This window comes from Vigna unguiculata, chromosome 3, assembly GCF_037176805.1.
Source record: "Vigna unguiculata cultivar grain cowpea cultivar isolate G323 ecotype 2 chromosome 3, ASM3717680v1, whole genome shotgun sequence".
Classification (NCBI taxonomy): Eukaryota; Viridiplantae; Streptophyta; class Magnoliopsida; order Fabales; family Fabaceae; genus Vigna; species Vigna unguiculata.
In genome coordinates, this window is record NC_140794.1 from 16,672,300 (window position 1) to 16,689,315 (window position 17,016).

General features: G+C 36.5%; 1 protein-coding gene across 1 annotated transcript; it reads right to left on the reverse strand.

The window, feature by feature from the left end:
- Window positions 1-6,629: 6,629 nt before the first annotated feature.
- LOC114179123 (glutamate decarboxylase 1-like) lies at window positions 6,630-8,928 on the reverse strand. Its single transcript, XM_028065347.2, has 6 exons — window positions 8,752-8,928; window positions 8,391-8,595; window positions 7,852-8,267; window positions 7,523-7,776; window positions 7,383-7,435; window positions 6,630-7,228 (listed from the first exon to the last, which is right to left on the reverse strand). Exons 1-6 carry the CDS (start codon window positions 8,835-8,837, stop codon window positions 6,761-6,763), a joined length of 1,482 nt encoding a protein of 493 aa, XP_027921148.1. The 5' UTR covers window positions 8,838-8,928; the 3' UTR covers window positions 6,630-6,760.
- Between the last annotated feature and the right edge of the window lie 8,088 nt (window positions 8,929-17,016).

The following is a 17,016-nucleotide window of genomic DNA, read 5'->3' on the forward strand; positions in this document are numbered from 1 at the left end:
TTAAACATTAAATTTCCTATTTTGGAATTTAGAAAACCTAAAACAAACTAAAGAATGATGTCTTTTGTTTAAAATTTGTTTTTTTAATTTTTTTTATGTAAAATTATTTATTAAATTGTCCAAATTTATTTCATTGACACTTTTGTTTTAATATATAATAAGGCTAATTCATCTAATCATTTTATATATATTTTTAGTCATTATCATAAATTTTGAGAATTTTATCATTATCACCAACTACTTCTTTCTCTCTCTCTCTCTCTCTCTCTCTCTCTCTCTATATATATATATATATATATATATATATATATATATGCTTTATCTAATGGTGACAATATATTTTTGACCTGACAAGCTGGTCCGTAGGCCCACCGAAAAATCGTGGGACGAATTGAGATATTGACTCTGCAAAAGATTAGCCTACATAACCCGCAGACTGTGTGGGCCAAATGTGGGACAAGGCGGGCTGACCCGCGGTCTATGCGAAGAAAACAAAAAACTTGCACTTATGTATGTTGGTTACTCTCTTGTTAGACTTTGCATAGACGTTTCAAATTCTTGTATAAGTGAAAAAGACAAGTGATATGTATTTTTGAAGAATTCATCGTGCATGACAAAGTACAAATATGGACATGATGAAAATGTTAGATTATCAATTTATCATTCAATTTTCCTATGTCTTTGTTTGATTTTGTGAACTTTGTTAAACTTTCCAAATTTGTTGAACACTGAAAACTTTATCATACGAAATTAAAAAATAAAAAAACGGGTCACCCTGCGGGCTAGAACCTATGCAAGGCGGGCCAAACTTTTGAGCTTGCATTATCAAAGCAAGGCGGGCCAGCCCGACCTGCATTTTACGGGCCAAGTGCGGGCAGACCTAAACGCGCTGGGGCGACCAGCATTGTCACTTCTACTTTTACCTATATCTATATTGTTTTTCATTCAAAAAACACCCACTTGTAATTTCTAATTCATTTTTCTTATCTATTTATATAAATTTATTCTTTTGTGATGCAATTAAAGCCTGAAATTTTGTCTTCTTCTGAATTTTTGAATAGCCTAATTCAAATTTTCTAGTTGTCATATCTATATATTTTTATATAAAAAAAAATTATAGTATATAAAACACTACTAATAAGTGTATAAAAAGAATGAGTTAAACAATAAAATTTGATTTTAGTTGTCAAGAAAGTAAATTCCACCATAGACTTGTATATCTTGAAGTCTCAAGTCTCTTTCTATTATTCTCAAGTCTCAACTTTTTCAAAAACCTGCAAAGTTTACTTTGAGATTAATCATTAATAATAAAAATAATTAAAAAATAGAATAATCCTAGAAACCTAAGCCCTAATCCTTAAACAAATCCCGACAAAAACACATTTATAATTGTAATACAACTTCAATAAATAGAATAAAATACATCAACACAAATAGAAAGAACATATTAACCAAACAAGAAGTTTAGGAACCCAATGACAAGTTGGAGTGTTTTTGTCAATGTTAATTCAATCATTTTCATTGTTCAATTTTAGATATGTGATATATTGTGTTGTCATTTTTTTATACGATCTATATAGACTGAGATCGATGAAAGAAGATAATGAAGTCAATTATTCTTTCTGAAATATAATGACTCTTTGTTTTACTTAAGAACTTTTAAAATTTACATTTTACCATTTTAAATTAAATATTCAACACATTAAATCTTGTTAGTTTTAATAATAATAATAATAATAATAATAAATAAGGAAATAAGATAACTAAGGTAAGCCTCATAAACTCCATCTTTGTATGGACATTTTTACATTTGCATGAGTATGATAAAAAACAAAAAATCCTTTTAATAAGGATTTGGAATTAAAAGTCAATTAGAAGCACGTACTTAAGATAAAGTTTCAACTTTATCGTGCTCCCTTTATCCATCAACAATATAGCAATTAAGGAAGTGTACAAATAAGTTACATTTACAAACTTTTAGAATCAAGTTAGTTAATTATTGAAGCTTTACATTTATTAAATTTTCTATTTCAATTTTTAAGTATAATAGATATTTAGGGTTAGATATGTTTTTGATTCCTTAACTTTCATGAAAAATTGAAATTAGTCTCTTTTTGAAACTTTGGTCCAATTTAGTCCCCTAACATTAGAAATGTTTGGATTTAGTCCTTTTAGCCAAATTTTATTAAATTTATTTGACGTTTCAAACACGTTTTTCTACTAACATTGAAGCGAAAATGTCTCAAACAGTATAAATAACTCAAATGTTATCCTAAGATGTGTTTGCAACGTCAAATAAACTTAACAAAATTTCATTAAAATGACTAAATCCAAACATTTTTAAAGTTGGAAGACTAAATTGGGTTAAATTTCAAGGATTGACTAATTCCAATTTTCTATAAAAATTAAGGGACTAAAAACATACTTAACCCTAGATATTTATAACCATTTTTTACTTTACAGTCATGAAGGGAGTCTTCACTCTATTTAGTATTTAATAACCATTGTGTTGCAAACAAATGGAGGATTGGAGTCTCAAGAGCTACCACATGCGCTTATACAACAAACACTCTCCCTTAACCAATTTCAGGTGTTAAAGTGTCAAACATGCTCCAAACACCCCATTCTCTTGCTCATCTTTGCTAGAACAACCCTTCCTTGCTCTAACTCCTTATGCATAATACATAACTATCAATTTCAGATTTCAGGTAACATTGATCAAGCACCAACACAAAAATGGGTTTTTACGTGTGTTATTTTTGGCCTTTTATGTTTGTTCTAGTCAGACGTAAATCTAGAATATATATATAAGACGTAAATTCTTCACATAATTTAAAAAACAATTGCACCATCCACTGTAGCCACCACCATCTTCCTCTTTCCCATCTTCATGTAGCCATCATCGTCCATGGCCAACCTTTACACCACCAGCTCCTACCATGCAGGCCACCTCAAACATCTACCAAACCATTGCGCAACTCCAAATCATCCGAGGCTCGCAGGAAGAACAAATAAGATGTGCAACAGCGCACACACCACACACAACAATGAACAACTATCACGTAGCAACACTAAAGATGCTCCAAACTGCGAGCCACAACGCAAGCTACAACAAACTCTAGTTACCACACACTTTGTCGATGCAACACTACTAAAAAAACTCATATTTCTTGTCAATTTTGTTTTGAAATTGTTTTTGTAGGATATACTTATAAATTTTGTTATGAAAAAAAAATTGTAGGAAATTGCTGCCAATTTTTTTGCAAAATATTTTGTATAAAACACTTTTCGCAACAAATTTTGTAGGAAATATTTATGAATTTTATAATTTTGTAGGAAATAATTACCCACGAAGGAATTATCTACCAATTAAAATTCTTAGAAAAAATAACAGGAAAAAGTGTTTTCTTGCAAATTTTTTTAACAAATTTGCAAGAAAATTCACATGTAATATGATAATTTTTAGTAGTGCAACCACACCGAACATCCACAATTATATCTGCGACCACCAAAATGTAGTAGCCACGTAAAATCAACCCAACACTTATGTCACAGTCACCTGAAAAACCACTTGAGGTTGGAGTTTTCTGGTTGGAGAAAACTCATGATGCTAGAAAAACAGTGGTGTGTTATCTAGAGGAAAAATAGTGGCACGAGAACGAAATTGTAAAAATTGTAAAATAAATTTACGTATGTTAGTTGGAGACCAACCAAAAATGTGATTTTTTACGCGTGATACCTATAGTTCATTATAAAATTTATTACTTTTAAGATAGACTTAAATTTAGAAAAGTTAATTTTTTGGTCAGTGAGAAGGGATAGTAATTATCATTACATTTTTCATGTTTTTTCTATGAAATAATGTTGGGAGATGATTCTGTATGAATCTCAATTTCTCTACATCACCAATTTATTTCTCCATCCCTCTTTCACCCTTATCCAACTTCTAAGGTTCACTTTCCTGTTGCCCGACTCTTTAGTTTTCCTTTTATTTTACTATTTAATTAAAAGGTGAATGTGCCAGCTCAACAAATTTTAATTCAATTATTAGATCAAGAAACCATGTCATGGTGTCGTACGGCTGTATGAAAAATTGTTGGTTATTTTAAGGCCCCTTTTTATTCTACTTCCTTTTAAGGGCTGCCCTACAGCAGTGGGCCTAAAGGCTGGCCCATGAGATAAGAGCCCTTCGTGTTGCCCTAATTTCCATTTCCATTCACTTTCAGAAACCAGCCGTCTTTTTCCCTTACTCTCATAGGATGCTCTGCTAGGGTTCCTCCCCAAGCCTTCTCGAACTAGCTCCGAACCAGTTCCTACTCCACGTAAGTGCCCTTTCTAGATCGTATGAGTTCCATTGCTTTTCCTTTGTATTTCACAGTTAGGGTTTTGTATTAATCCGCCCCCTTTGTCCCGTGTACCTTCTGTTTTCAACTCTTTAGTGCGTTTCTAGAGCTGCTATGCTCCTTGGTTGTGTGTCGAAAGTCCTGTACGAACCCATTTCCAGGTAGGGAAGCTCTAGCTCACTCTCATATTTCGTTTCTGTTATGTTATGAACTATCGTTTTGAAGTTATGGGGCTGGTATGATGTTGTGATAAGCTGTGAATGTGTTAATATATGTGGGATGGGCTGGCGTGGATCACTGTTGCAGGAAAACAGTGGCGAGACCTGCTAATCTCGCCCAAGCGAGCCAGTCTCGCCTAGGCGAGACGAACAGAGACTCGCGCAAACCCTTTTACGCGAGAGGTCGCCCAGGCGACTCGCTCTTTATTTTGAGCGAGCGAGCATCTCGCCCAGGCGAGAGGGGTCTCGCCTAAGCGAGATCCCGCGTTGCTTTCTTGGTGTTTTTGAGCCCTCGCCTAGGCGAAGGGGACTCGCCTGAGCGAGACCCTTCAGCTTGAGCGAGGGATTGGGCGAGACAATGTTGTGTTTTGGTTGTGTGTTTACTCTCGGATGATTGGAATTGTTTGGGTATGATTGCTATGATGAGATACATGTACATATGTATGGATATATGCCTAATGGAGTGCTATGTATGCGTGACATGATTCATAAATGGTGAATGATGGGTATTGTGGGAACTTGGCATGTAAAATGAATGAGTGGATTGGAACTAAAGTAACATGGTATTGATATGAGATGAGGCCCTAGACTCATGGGGTGGTGATGACTAGTGGTATGGATTCAAAATGTGATACGTATGAGGAATTAATCCCAGGGGTTGGTATGAAATTGTAAATATGATTTAATGTTCTCGTATTGCTGATTTATGAATGTTGGTCCGTGTCAGCATGTAATTCCTTGGGGTCTCTAGGTGAGACTTCCGGGGCTGCGCTTCAGTGGTCGGGACGTAATTCCATGGCCCCTGTTAGTGGGTGCCCATGGTGGTGCCCCATCTGTATAACTAGGTAAGAATTCAAGGTAAGGACTGCATCTTGACACTCTAAGGGGTCAGTTAGTCTCACTTAGAGCGGACTGACTCTTGTGGTGAGAGTAGTAGGAGGCCTGAAATTCATTAAGGGCTAACCTTGTGGTGAGGGAAATTGATTCAATGAAACACTTGTAACACATAGCTCGGGGGTGAGCAGAGGTATCCACAAGTGCAAGCGTCCGTTGAATCCGACCAAGTTATATATATATATATATATATATATCCGGATGAGTCGAGTCGAGTCGTAGTGTATTTTGTTTGGAAGGTCGTAACATGCTTGTGTGATGTATGTATGCTGGACTGTGAAATGTATCTGAATCCATTAATGAAATGATTTTATGCTCTAGCTTACCCTACTTTTGTTGTTGTGTGTTCTGCTGTGTGGTACTCTCTTTTGCGATGATCATCAACTTGTTGGTGTGAGCAGAGACGAGGAACATCCGTGGACAACAGGGAGATGGTAATTCTGCTGCATAGTCCACGTGGATTGGACTTTAGTTTCTGTTGGGCTTTTCATTAGGGCTATGGCCCATGTATTCGTTGTTCTTGGATTTATATGCTTTTAGTCAAATCGTTATCCTGTAATCTTTCGGCATCGTGGTGTGCCTAGTTTGTAGGGATTAGGTTAAGGACCCCAAGATTGCTAAATAGTATCATTTGTGTGTGACGTTTCTTTAATTACGTTTATTAATTAAATGGGACGTTACAGTTATCATTGGTCTTCCACGCCTAGAGTACCTTTTAGTATATTATATGCTAATCTGATTGTAAATGATCACTGGTCTTCTTTTGTCCCACACTTCACACAATCTCTTTTAAACTTTTGGCCAGACCTGAGTTGCAATAATCCTTCTTTCTGGATTGTTTTCCACATTGATCTAGTTCTTCTTCAAGTTAAATTCCAAACCCAGATAATATGTTTCCACCCCAAGTCCTTTGTAATTCTTTCTTTGCAATTGGAGATTGCATAGAATCTAGTACAAGTGAGAGTTGTTCTTTCTATCCATTTCTCCTCCTAAAACTTAATTTTATTTCCTTCTTCTACTCTCCACTTAACACGGTTATCGAATCAGTTATCTTGCTGGCTACTCCCACAGACAAAAGGATAATAGTAACGTCAACAACAAAACTTTCATATTCAAGTTACGTTAACATTTTAAACGTAATACATGCCAATTACACATCTCAATTGACATCAAATTATAAGCAAATTTTCCCTAACATTTCGGCAAAATAAAGTAAACTATAGTTAAGGGTAGAGTATGGCTGGAGTTAGAACAAATACTAAAAGGCTCCTTATTTTATTGGTATTATGAGAAAGAGCCCCCTAACTAGGCAGCCATAACTTTCTGGCGCTTGTTTGATTCTTGAACAATAATGGCTCTGTGTGCGTCCAATGTAGTTTCCTTAACTCCATTATCAACCAAGTCCTTGTTCTCTTCCTCAATGTTATTCATCATTGTGGGGGGAGGCAACTTTTCAAGCTCATGCAGCACATTGTGTATGTCAAACGCAAGGCGCTCAGCAAGAGTACGTGAAAACTCAGCCCTGATAACCACACGGAGCACAATGACGTGCTGAGCAGCAGGTGGCATTGGATAAGCTGGCACTATCCAACCGTGGCGCCGCAGCATCTCTGATATCTTGTACTCATCGTACTGCCTTCTGTCTTTCAGAGAAAATGCCACCACAGGAACACCATTGTCTTTTGAGAGTATGTTAAAGTGCCCACTCTTCTCCAAATCTTCCTTTAACACCATTGCGTTTTCTCTGCAGTTCTCCATTATGCTCAGGTAACCCTACAAATTCAACAAGAGAGGTATGGATTTATATCATAGTTCATCCACCATTGTGATGGATAGTTACTCAAATGTTATCATTGATTAGACATATAAGATTGATTTTGTTGTAATAATTAGAGTCTTGTTGATAAGTCCAACTATATGAACTCACCTCTTGGCCAAGACGAATTAGTTGATAATATTGAGCAATGATCTGACTAGAACCTGCATGTGAGTATAAGGTAAGTATATGGTATGATTATATATGCAATGAAGGTGTGGAAGCAATATGCATAGATTGTAAAGAAATACCTTTGGAGAAGTTGAGGGTGAAGGTGGGTTGGTCAGCTCCAAGGTAGTTGATATGAAACACAAGGTCTTCGGGTAAGTCGTCCTTTGTCCTCCAAATAACCCAACCAATACCAGCATAAACAAGACCATACTTGTGTCCACTCACATTTATGCTCTTCACCAATGCCAGCCTGAAATCCCACTCCAGCTCTGGATAAAGGAAAGGAGCAATGAAACCACCACTTGCAGCATCCACATGAATTGGTGTATCCCATCTGTCATGTCATAACCATACCAAATCAGTAACACTTCAATTGATGATCATAGCTACTTAATTCAATATTACTTACCCACTTTGCTTGTTCTTTTGAAGCAGCAAGTCATTCAAGAGCTTCACATCTTCAAACTCTCCGTTGTAAGTTGACCCCAATATTGCAGCCACACAAATAGTGTTCTCATCAACCAGCTCAACTGCTTTCGCAGGATCCATCACGTAGTAGCCTTCCCTCACCTCCACTTCCCTCAACTCCACCTCAAAATACCTGGCAAATTTCTCCCAACATACTTGCACATTGGAGCCAGTCACCAAATTAGGCTTATCATAAGGCTTGCCTTCTGCCTTGCGCTTGTTCTGCCACTTCTTCTTGAATGCAAGCCCTGCCAGCATTATGGCCTCTGATGAGCCAACTGTTCCTGCTCCAATAGCATTCTCATCTTCTCCAATATCAGCATGGAACAAACGTGCTATCATGTTAACACACCGATTCTGTTTTCAAAAGATAACACAAAGGAAATAAAGTTATCGAAGGTGGTGAATAAGAACCAAAAAATTCTAGCATCTATCTGATATTCCAGCATATAAAGAAAAGGAAAGATTATGAGAACGTACGTGAAGGTCAGTGGTGATAGGATACTCATCCATGTCAACATAGTTCTTGTTGATGGATTCCATGATGAGTTTGTTGCACTCTTCCTCCATGGATGTGGTGACAAAGGAAGCCAAGTTAAGCTTTGGAATGGCATCAAGTTGCAACTCATCGTGAATGTTCTGGTAGGCAGCCTCCTTTGGCATGGAGTCTTCAGGCATGCTGAACCTGCATCACCAAAACAACACTTCATTAATTAACTCCCCACAGAGAAAATCATGATCAAATAGTATATTGAAGTGAAAGATAATAATGATAATATTGAATGAAGACATAGACATTAAAAGGAAGAGCCATGAAGAAAAAGAAATCAGTATATTATACCTGGGAAGAGAGTCTCTTGCATAGCGAGAAGCAAAGTTGGAATGAAGAAAGAGGTCAGACTCAGAAGGAGGTCTTGGAAAAACCATGGTGAAGTGTTTGATAAAAGTAGTTTAATAATGTGTTGTAGATCTTAGAGACAACAAGGACTATATGGCTTGTTGGGTAAAGTTGATTATGAGGTTTGTTTGCAAGTGTTGAATGAAAGCAAAGTTGTGGTATATTTATAGGTTGTAAGAAGGTGAGAATCATTATTGGTTTGCGAATTTACTTTTCCTCGCATTGATTAACTACGTACAACACAAGGCAGAGGACTTTGAAACTATTCACAACTTGAGATTTTTTTCTGAACAATTTAATTTTGTGAAAAAGGAGATAGCGAAAGAAAAGTGATTATGTACGCGTTCTTACTACTATATTGCATGGTCATATACGTGTTCGTGAACTAACTTATTTTTCCGTCATCAGAAGCCCTTATGGGACTGGCGTCGTCCCAATAGAAACTCATATCACACCCAAGCTAGCTAGCTAGCTATCGCATTAATTAGTGGAAATTAGTATTAATTACGACTCAGTTTGTGTAAATTATTTAACAACAACTTTTTTAAGACAAAATAAAGAGTAACTCTAAGAAATTAGGTTAATTTTTCGCAAATTAAAATTATTTATGTATTTTATATTTTAAAAGCCATTTACTTGATTTTTTTCATGAAAAAAATAATAATTTTAGCTTCATTATTTTATTTTCTTACACTCCAATCATATTAAACTAAAAAACAAATACTCATTAACTCGCCAGATTTACTTAAAGAAGTCAAATAACCAATGTTTAACTTTTTAATTTAGTGTTGCTTTATTAGTAACCCACATTGACAACCACGTCAAAAGAAGTGGCTCAATCAATAAATTCACTTCTTCGGTCTTGATATCCTAAACTTGTTATTGGTCATAGAAAGTCATCTATTTCCTCTAAAAATAAAAAAAGTATAAAGTCATTCATTTAAATAATCTTAAATTATACTAAGCGAAGTTTGAAATTGAAGTCTTTTATATATATATAAAAGACTTATATATATATATATATATATATATATATATATATATACACACACACACACACAAATATAATCGGAAAGAGAAATTTTATTAAGGAGTAGTTCTCATTTAATAGGTAAGTAAAATTGATGGATATTCTGTCTCGATTTTACAACTCACAGTTGTTATAATATAAAATTAAGTTTAAACTATGAAGTACCACGTAAATATTTAATTAAATTAAATTAAGACATAATTTTCTTAGCGAAACTTGAGTGGAGTTTTTCATAACGCATAAAAGTTTGACCATGAAGAAGAAAAGTGTCGTTACTTATGTATTGAATTTTTGGATTGAGTTTGAATAAACAAGCATAAACTTGATATTTAAGCACGTAGCCCCTTAACTAAGAAATATTCAGCGGTAGGCAAAAAAAAAAACTCGCATTCTGACTTTTTGATAATATGAACATGAATAATTCATCAAATATGGTTAACGACTTAAAATATCCAATCAACATCTTTCTGGTATAGAAGATTTGTCAGAAACATCTCTAAACTTGAATTTTGAGAGTGAAAATTAAATTTATCTTTTTTTAATATTTTGATATGAATAAATATTTTTTGTATTAAGAGAGAGGATATGAATTTGAAGCACTATCAAAAATAAATATTTTTTTATTAAGAGAGAGGATATGAATTTACTTAATCGAATAAGTGGGATTTTAGCCAACCATTTTATTTTGAATTAACCATTCAGATTAATTAGGATTAGATGATATAATTGTTTCTATTTCATTTAACGTTCAAGTAATTCAACTTTTTAAGTGTTTAATTACTCTTGTCAAGAGTGTGATTAAAATGTGAACATCTTAGTTTAATTCTACGTCAAGGTCGAGAGACACACATGTGAGGCAAATTTTTTATTTGTTTCTAACTTGCTAATTTGTAATTGGTTAGTTTTGTGTTATTCTTCAAAATTTAGGTACGATTTCAAAATTATCATCTCTCGACTTTCTCCACAAGCGACAATGTACAAGGTTGAAGTTGAAAGATTGAAAAGAGAAGAGGATAAAAGGAAAAGAGAAAATATAAGAAGGAGAACATCACGTATTCCTCCATACCATGGATGGCAAGGCATGATGAAAAATATTGGAGACTTCAAGAAAGGAGGTGTGACTCCTTAGGCTACAAAGTGCAATAGCCAAACTTTGAGGATCTCATAACTTTTTGCATAAATGATCCACAAAAACATATAATAATAAATTGAGGGTTAAATATGTTTTTTGTCCTTTAACTTTCGGTGAAAATTAAAATTAGTTTCTCTTCGAAACTTTGATTCACTTTAGTCCTCCAACTTTAGAAAATATCTGGATTTTGTCATTTTAATCAAATTTTGTTAAATTTATTTGACATTTCAAAAGTGTTTTTCATATAGCATTGAAGTGGAAATGTGTCAAACGATACAAACAACTCAAATGCTGCTTAAAACGTCAAATAAATTTAACAAAATGTGGTCAAAATGACTAAATCCATATATTTTCAAAAGTTGGAAGACTAAATTGGACTAAAGTTTCAAAGAATGACTAATTCCAATTTCATTGAAAGTTAAGGGACAAAAAACATATTTAACCCATAAGTTAAAGCAAGGACAAATATTTTTCACTTGTTCATATATATACTTTTTCATTATTGCGATGTCTCGATAAAATTTTATCCTCCAGCTTTCCATGAAATGTTTTCTTCGTTCTATAGTAAGGATGACTACGAAAAAGGAACTTTCGATGCCTATACACAATCTTTTGCACATGCTTCAATTAAGTATAAATCATGTTTCTTTACATATAATGACTATTTTTTTTTTCGCTGAAATTGGTCATTTTTGAAGGATTTTTTTGTAGTTATGATATCTTTTCTCTTCAAGCACAACAAAGGAGACAAATTACAAATTATCAACAAAACTGATCATGAACTATATTTACTACTTAAGTTCCCACAATAATTCATACCATCTATAGCAAGTCTAATTCTTAACATTACAAAAAAAAACATTTTAGCCATCGACGAAATCGGTTGATAAATGGGTAAATTCGGTCACAAACCCTAGTCGTAAAACAGTTAGCCATCGATATTAAAACTGGTTGCTAAATAATCACTGAAATTGTGGTTGCTAATCAATCACTAAAATTTTGATCACATGTATTGGAGACCAATCTAGCAACTGAACTTTTAGTTGTTAATTCGGTCGCTAATAGGAATGAATTTTAATTTAATAAAATTATTTTTAGTCACTAATTCGGTCATAAATAAATATGTTTTTTAATATAAGTAAAATAACATTAGTGGCTAAATCAATGGCTAAATTGGTGACTAAATCAATAGCTAAACTAGTTCTAAATCGGTGGCTAATTCAACCTGCTTATATTTAATTTTCTACATCATATAAATGTTGCATATTTAATTATACTAAATAACAATAAACTTCAATATATAGTGTTATAAAAAGTACTGTAATACATAATCTAAGATAAAACAAACATGAAATTCGTTCTTAAACATATGCAAGTTTAAAGTCATCATACAATTAAACCTAACTAATGGTCATGGAGATCAATTAAGCCTTCAATGATCAATCTATTCTCCCAAGGCTTGGCTGCCATCCAACAAAGTCCACCCCCATTAGCTTTATCTCATGGCTATTTAGAGAGGAAACAAAGCCAATAGCTTTGTTAATTCAATTTGCTTTGTAGTGGGAACTCTTGTCATTTCATTAAAGGCTATTTATAAGGAAATATGAAAGACAATATATAGCTTATGTAAGACCCGTGAAATTAATTAATTAAATAATTAATTAATTCATAAATTCGAGTAGAAAGAGCCTTTATGGCATTAATTATTGTTTGATGTGATGTGGAAAAGTACTAGCTCAAATGGTTGAGAGTACTTTGATTGTGTGAGAGGACTTGGGTTTGAGTCCTATGTATGCCAATTATGTGTTGCATAGTTTATTATTATTTTGTTTTGGTAATGTAATTGTGAATGGTGAGTGATAGTATAATCATAAGATTATAATGGTTATCACCAAATGTGATTTGGCATAGTGGTTATGCTTTGTTCTTATGAGTGGAAGGTCATGGGTTCAAACCTTGATGGGCATAGAGTAAGCTTTATTTTTGCTAACTATTAGTTGTGGTTTGAATGTGAAAAGGCAAAGAAAACCTAACCATTAGGTGCTGAAAAAAAATCATCCAACTAAGGGACTTGAATAGCCATTAAGCCCACACTAAAGCCAATCCCGTTTTTTGCATTAAACCAGGTGAGGTTTTGGATGTGTAAGGGGCTGAATTGAGAGAGAGTCTGTGTCAAATCATTGGCAAACCAATGAATTCCACTTTTCTTCCCAATCTCAATCAAACATTCAGGTTAGGGGTGCTGAATTTATGTGTATTTTCATATGGTTTGTGTTACTGTGTTTTGTGCTCAAATTGGATTTGTATGTGGTATAATTATTTGGATATTACACGCGTTTGTGATTGAGAAATTGGGTACTCTTAGTGTTGTTGTCAAATCTTTGATATTTCACATGAGTTGAATGTGGGGTTTGGGGTCTTGCATAGTTCTTTTAGGAAAGTAACGAGTTTGGTATTCAACGGGGATGAAAATTCGGTTATTAAGCATGATTCTGATGTATTTGTGCCATTACATTGTGCTGGTAATGATTGGTTAGTGTTTTGGAATTGTGTTTGGCGAAGTGTGTGCATGAATAGACTCAAAACCCTGCAAGTCTGGCCCAAGCGGGTCCACCTTGCCTAAGCGAGAGTTGTAGAGTCTCACTTTGGGTTCTGGTTCGTGGTTCTCGCCTAGGCGACCAAGAAAAGGGTTGAGCGACATGGTCTCTCGCTCAGGTGAGAGGCACTCGCCTAAGCGAGGTCGCGAGAAAACTTGGGAGCTTTGAGCGTGACATCTCGCCCAAGCGAGAGGTTTTGGAGTTCTGAGCGACAGGAATGCTCGCTTAGGCGAGAATGGCTCGCCTAAGCGAGTTTACGATGGGAATTGATGTTGGTTGTTTGAATCCTTGTTCAGGCGAGGTGTGTGATAATTTGAGCGATGGTATGGCTCGCGCAGGCGAGAGGATCTCGCCTAAGCGAGATAACATGATGATGCTGCTGTTTTAAGCTCGTTCAGGCGAGGTGAATTAGCCTAAGCGAGGCTGAGGGCTTAGCTTGGGCGAGAGTCCCTAGCTTAAGCGAGTTTATGCGAAATTCCATGTTTGTGTGTGCTTGTGTGTGTGATTTGGCTACTTTATCCTAAGTATAGGATGTATATGCATGTGGTGTGGTGTTTGGGTTTGAAGGACTAAGTCCAATAGGGGTCTGGGATGTGCTTGGTGGTTGGACACATGATGGGCATGGAACTGGTTGAGTTCCCGTCGGCTACTAATGGGCGAGAGCTAGAGCGGCTGGTCGGGTATTTGCATTGACCTTCATAGAGGCTACTAAATCAGGTAATCTCATTCTAGAACCATGCTTACTGTAGGGTCAGATAATTTTGGTGTTGTTCAATTCTGGAGCAACACATTCTTTCATTGCTAATACGTGTGTGGGGAGATTGAATTTGGTGAAACGCGATTTGGGATGTGAGTTGCTTGTTTAAACTCCCTCCTCAGGTCAAGTGGCTACCAGTTCAATCTGCGTTGGGTGTTCAATGGAAGTGGCAGGTCGCATATTCAAGGTGAACTTGGTGTGCTTGCCTTTGGAGGGACTGGATGTAATCTTGGGGATGGACTGACTATTTAACAATCACATCATAATTGATTATGGACGGCGTAGTTTGGTATTCCCAGAACATGAGGGATTGAAGCTAATCTCGGCTCAGAGGGCGATAAACGAAGTAGAAGCCGAAGCCACCTACTTTATGATAGTGGCTCATGCAGAGAAGAATAACACCGCCGAGAAGATCAGTGTGATTCCAGTAGTGGAGGAGTATGCTGATGTGTTTCCAGATGAAATACCAAAGTTGCTACCTTGTAGGGATGTGGATTTCACCATCGATCTTATCCCTGGAGCTGGCCCAATGTCCATGGCGCCCTATAGAATGGCCCCAACGGAGTTGGCTGAGTTGAAGAAGCAAATAGAAGATTTGCTTGAGAAGAAGTTCATCCGGCCGAGCGCATCACCTTGGAGAGCACCGATACTACTAGTAAAGAAAAAGGATGGCGGTTCGAGGTTGTGCGTTGATTACCATCAGTTGAATAAGCTGACCATAAAGAATAAGTATCCACTACTGAGGATAGATGATCTGTTGGATTAGCTGAGGGGAGTCGCAATGTTCTCTAAGATTGACTTGAGGTCTGGATATCATCAGATCTTAGTCAAACTAGAGGATGTGCAGAAGACGACGTTCAGGTCATGCTACGGGCATTACGAGTATGTAGTGATGTCGTTCAGGGTGACAAATGCTCCTGCTATTTTCATGGACTACATGAACAAAATGTTCCGACCGTACTTGGATCAGTTTGTGGTCGTGTTTATTGATGACATACTGATATACTCGGAGAGTCGGGATGAACACTCTGAGCATCTGAGAGTGGTGCTGGGAATTCTCAGAGAGCATAAATTATATGGGAAGCTGTCAAAGCATGAGTTTTGGCTGGAGGAGGTACAGTTCTTGGGCCATGTAATCTCAGCCCAAGGAATAGCGGTGGACCCAACGAAGATTGAGGCAGTGGTGAAGTGGGAGACACCGCAGACAGTTACTGAGGTAAGAAGCTTATTGGGTCTGGTTGGTTATTACAGGCGTTTTGTGGAAGGATTCTCCAAGATGGTGAGTCCATTGACTCAACTCACCAGGAAGAACCAACCATTTTCTTGGACAGACGAGTGTGAAGTCTGTTTTGAGGACATGAAGCGGAGATTAACCACTGCACCTATACTAGCTATTCCTGACACAACCAAGACGTTTGAGGTGTATTGTGATGCTTCATACTAGGGTCTAGGTTGTGTGTTGATGCAGGAGAAACGACCTATTGCTTATGCATCTCGTCAATTGAAGGTACATGAGAAAAACTATCCTACACACGACTTGGAATTAGCGGCGGTGGTTTTTGCTCTAAAAACATGGAGGCACTACTTGTATGGGCACAATTTCAGGTATTCAGTGATCACAAGAGTTTGAAATACTTGTTTGATCAGAAGGAATTAAATATGAGGCAGAGGCGTTGGATAGAATATCTGAAGGATTACGACTTTGAGCTGTTATACCACCCTGGTAAGGCTAATGTCGTAGTAGACGCTCTAAGCAGGAAGAAAGCTCATGTGTCGGCCAAGATGATTAAAGAGTTGGAATTGATCGAGAAGCTGCGAGATATGAATCTGGGATTAGATATGGAGGTAGGTCACATACGGTGCAGCATGTTAAGGATCATTAATGAGTTTCTGGGTGAGGTTCGGGTAGAACAGGGTAAGGATCAAGAATTGCAGCATGTCATTAGTGAGTTGGGCACAGAGAAGAGAAAGGACTTTAGGATGGGTAGAGATGGTATCCTGCGTTTCAGAGAGAGGGTGTGTGTACCCAACAGTCGGGTATTGAGGAAGATACTCTTGGATGAAGGGCATAAGAGTCGTCTTAGCATACATCCAGGTATGACTAAGATGAATAAGGACTTGAAGGCCACCTTTTGGTGGACTGGCATTAAAACTAATGTGGCAGATTATGTAGCATCTTGCTTAGTGTGCCAAAAAGCGAAGATCGAGCATCAGAGGCCAAGTGGTACGTTAGAGCCTCTTGAGATTCTTCAGTGGAAATGGGACAGTATTTCCATGGATTTTGTTATGCATCTACCAAGGTCAGTGAGGGGACATGATTCCATATGGGTAATAGTGGATATATTGACGAAGTGCGCACACTTTCTACCCATTAATCATAAGATGTCTCTAGATAAACTGGCAGAGCTGTATGTGAGGGAAATAGTCAGATTACATGGTGTGCCTGAGTATCATATCAGATAGAGATCTGAGATTTACCTCGAGGTTCTAGCAATCGTTGCAGAACACTTTGGGCACTCAGTTGAGAATGAGCTCAGCATATCATCCTCAGACTGATGGCTAGACTGAGAGAACCATACAGTCTCTGGAGGACTTATTGAGAACATGTGTTCTGGATCACCTCGGGCCATGGAGTGATGTGCTACCGCTGGTGGAGTTCACTTATAATAACAGCTACCATTCCAGTATTGGG

What these genes read in the sequence shown, in the direction of transcription:
- LOC114179123 (XM_028065347.2), bottom strand. Translation starts at nt 8,837, where the DNA reads ATGGTTTTTCCAAGACCTCCTTCTGAGTCTGACCTCTTTCTTCATTCC. An exon ending in CAAAAGAACAAGCAAAGTGG is followed by an intron (nt 7,777 to 7,851) that starts GTAAGTAATATT and finishes ATGACATGACAG; the next exon opens with ATGGGATACACCAATTCATG. An exon ending in CACCCTCAACTTCTCCAAAG is followed by an intron (nt 7,436 to 7,522) that starts GTATTTCTTTAC and finishes ACTCACATGCAG; the next exon opens with GTTCTAGTCAGATCATTGCT.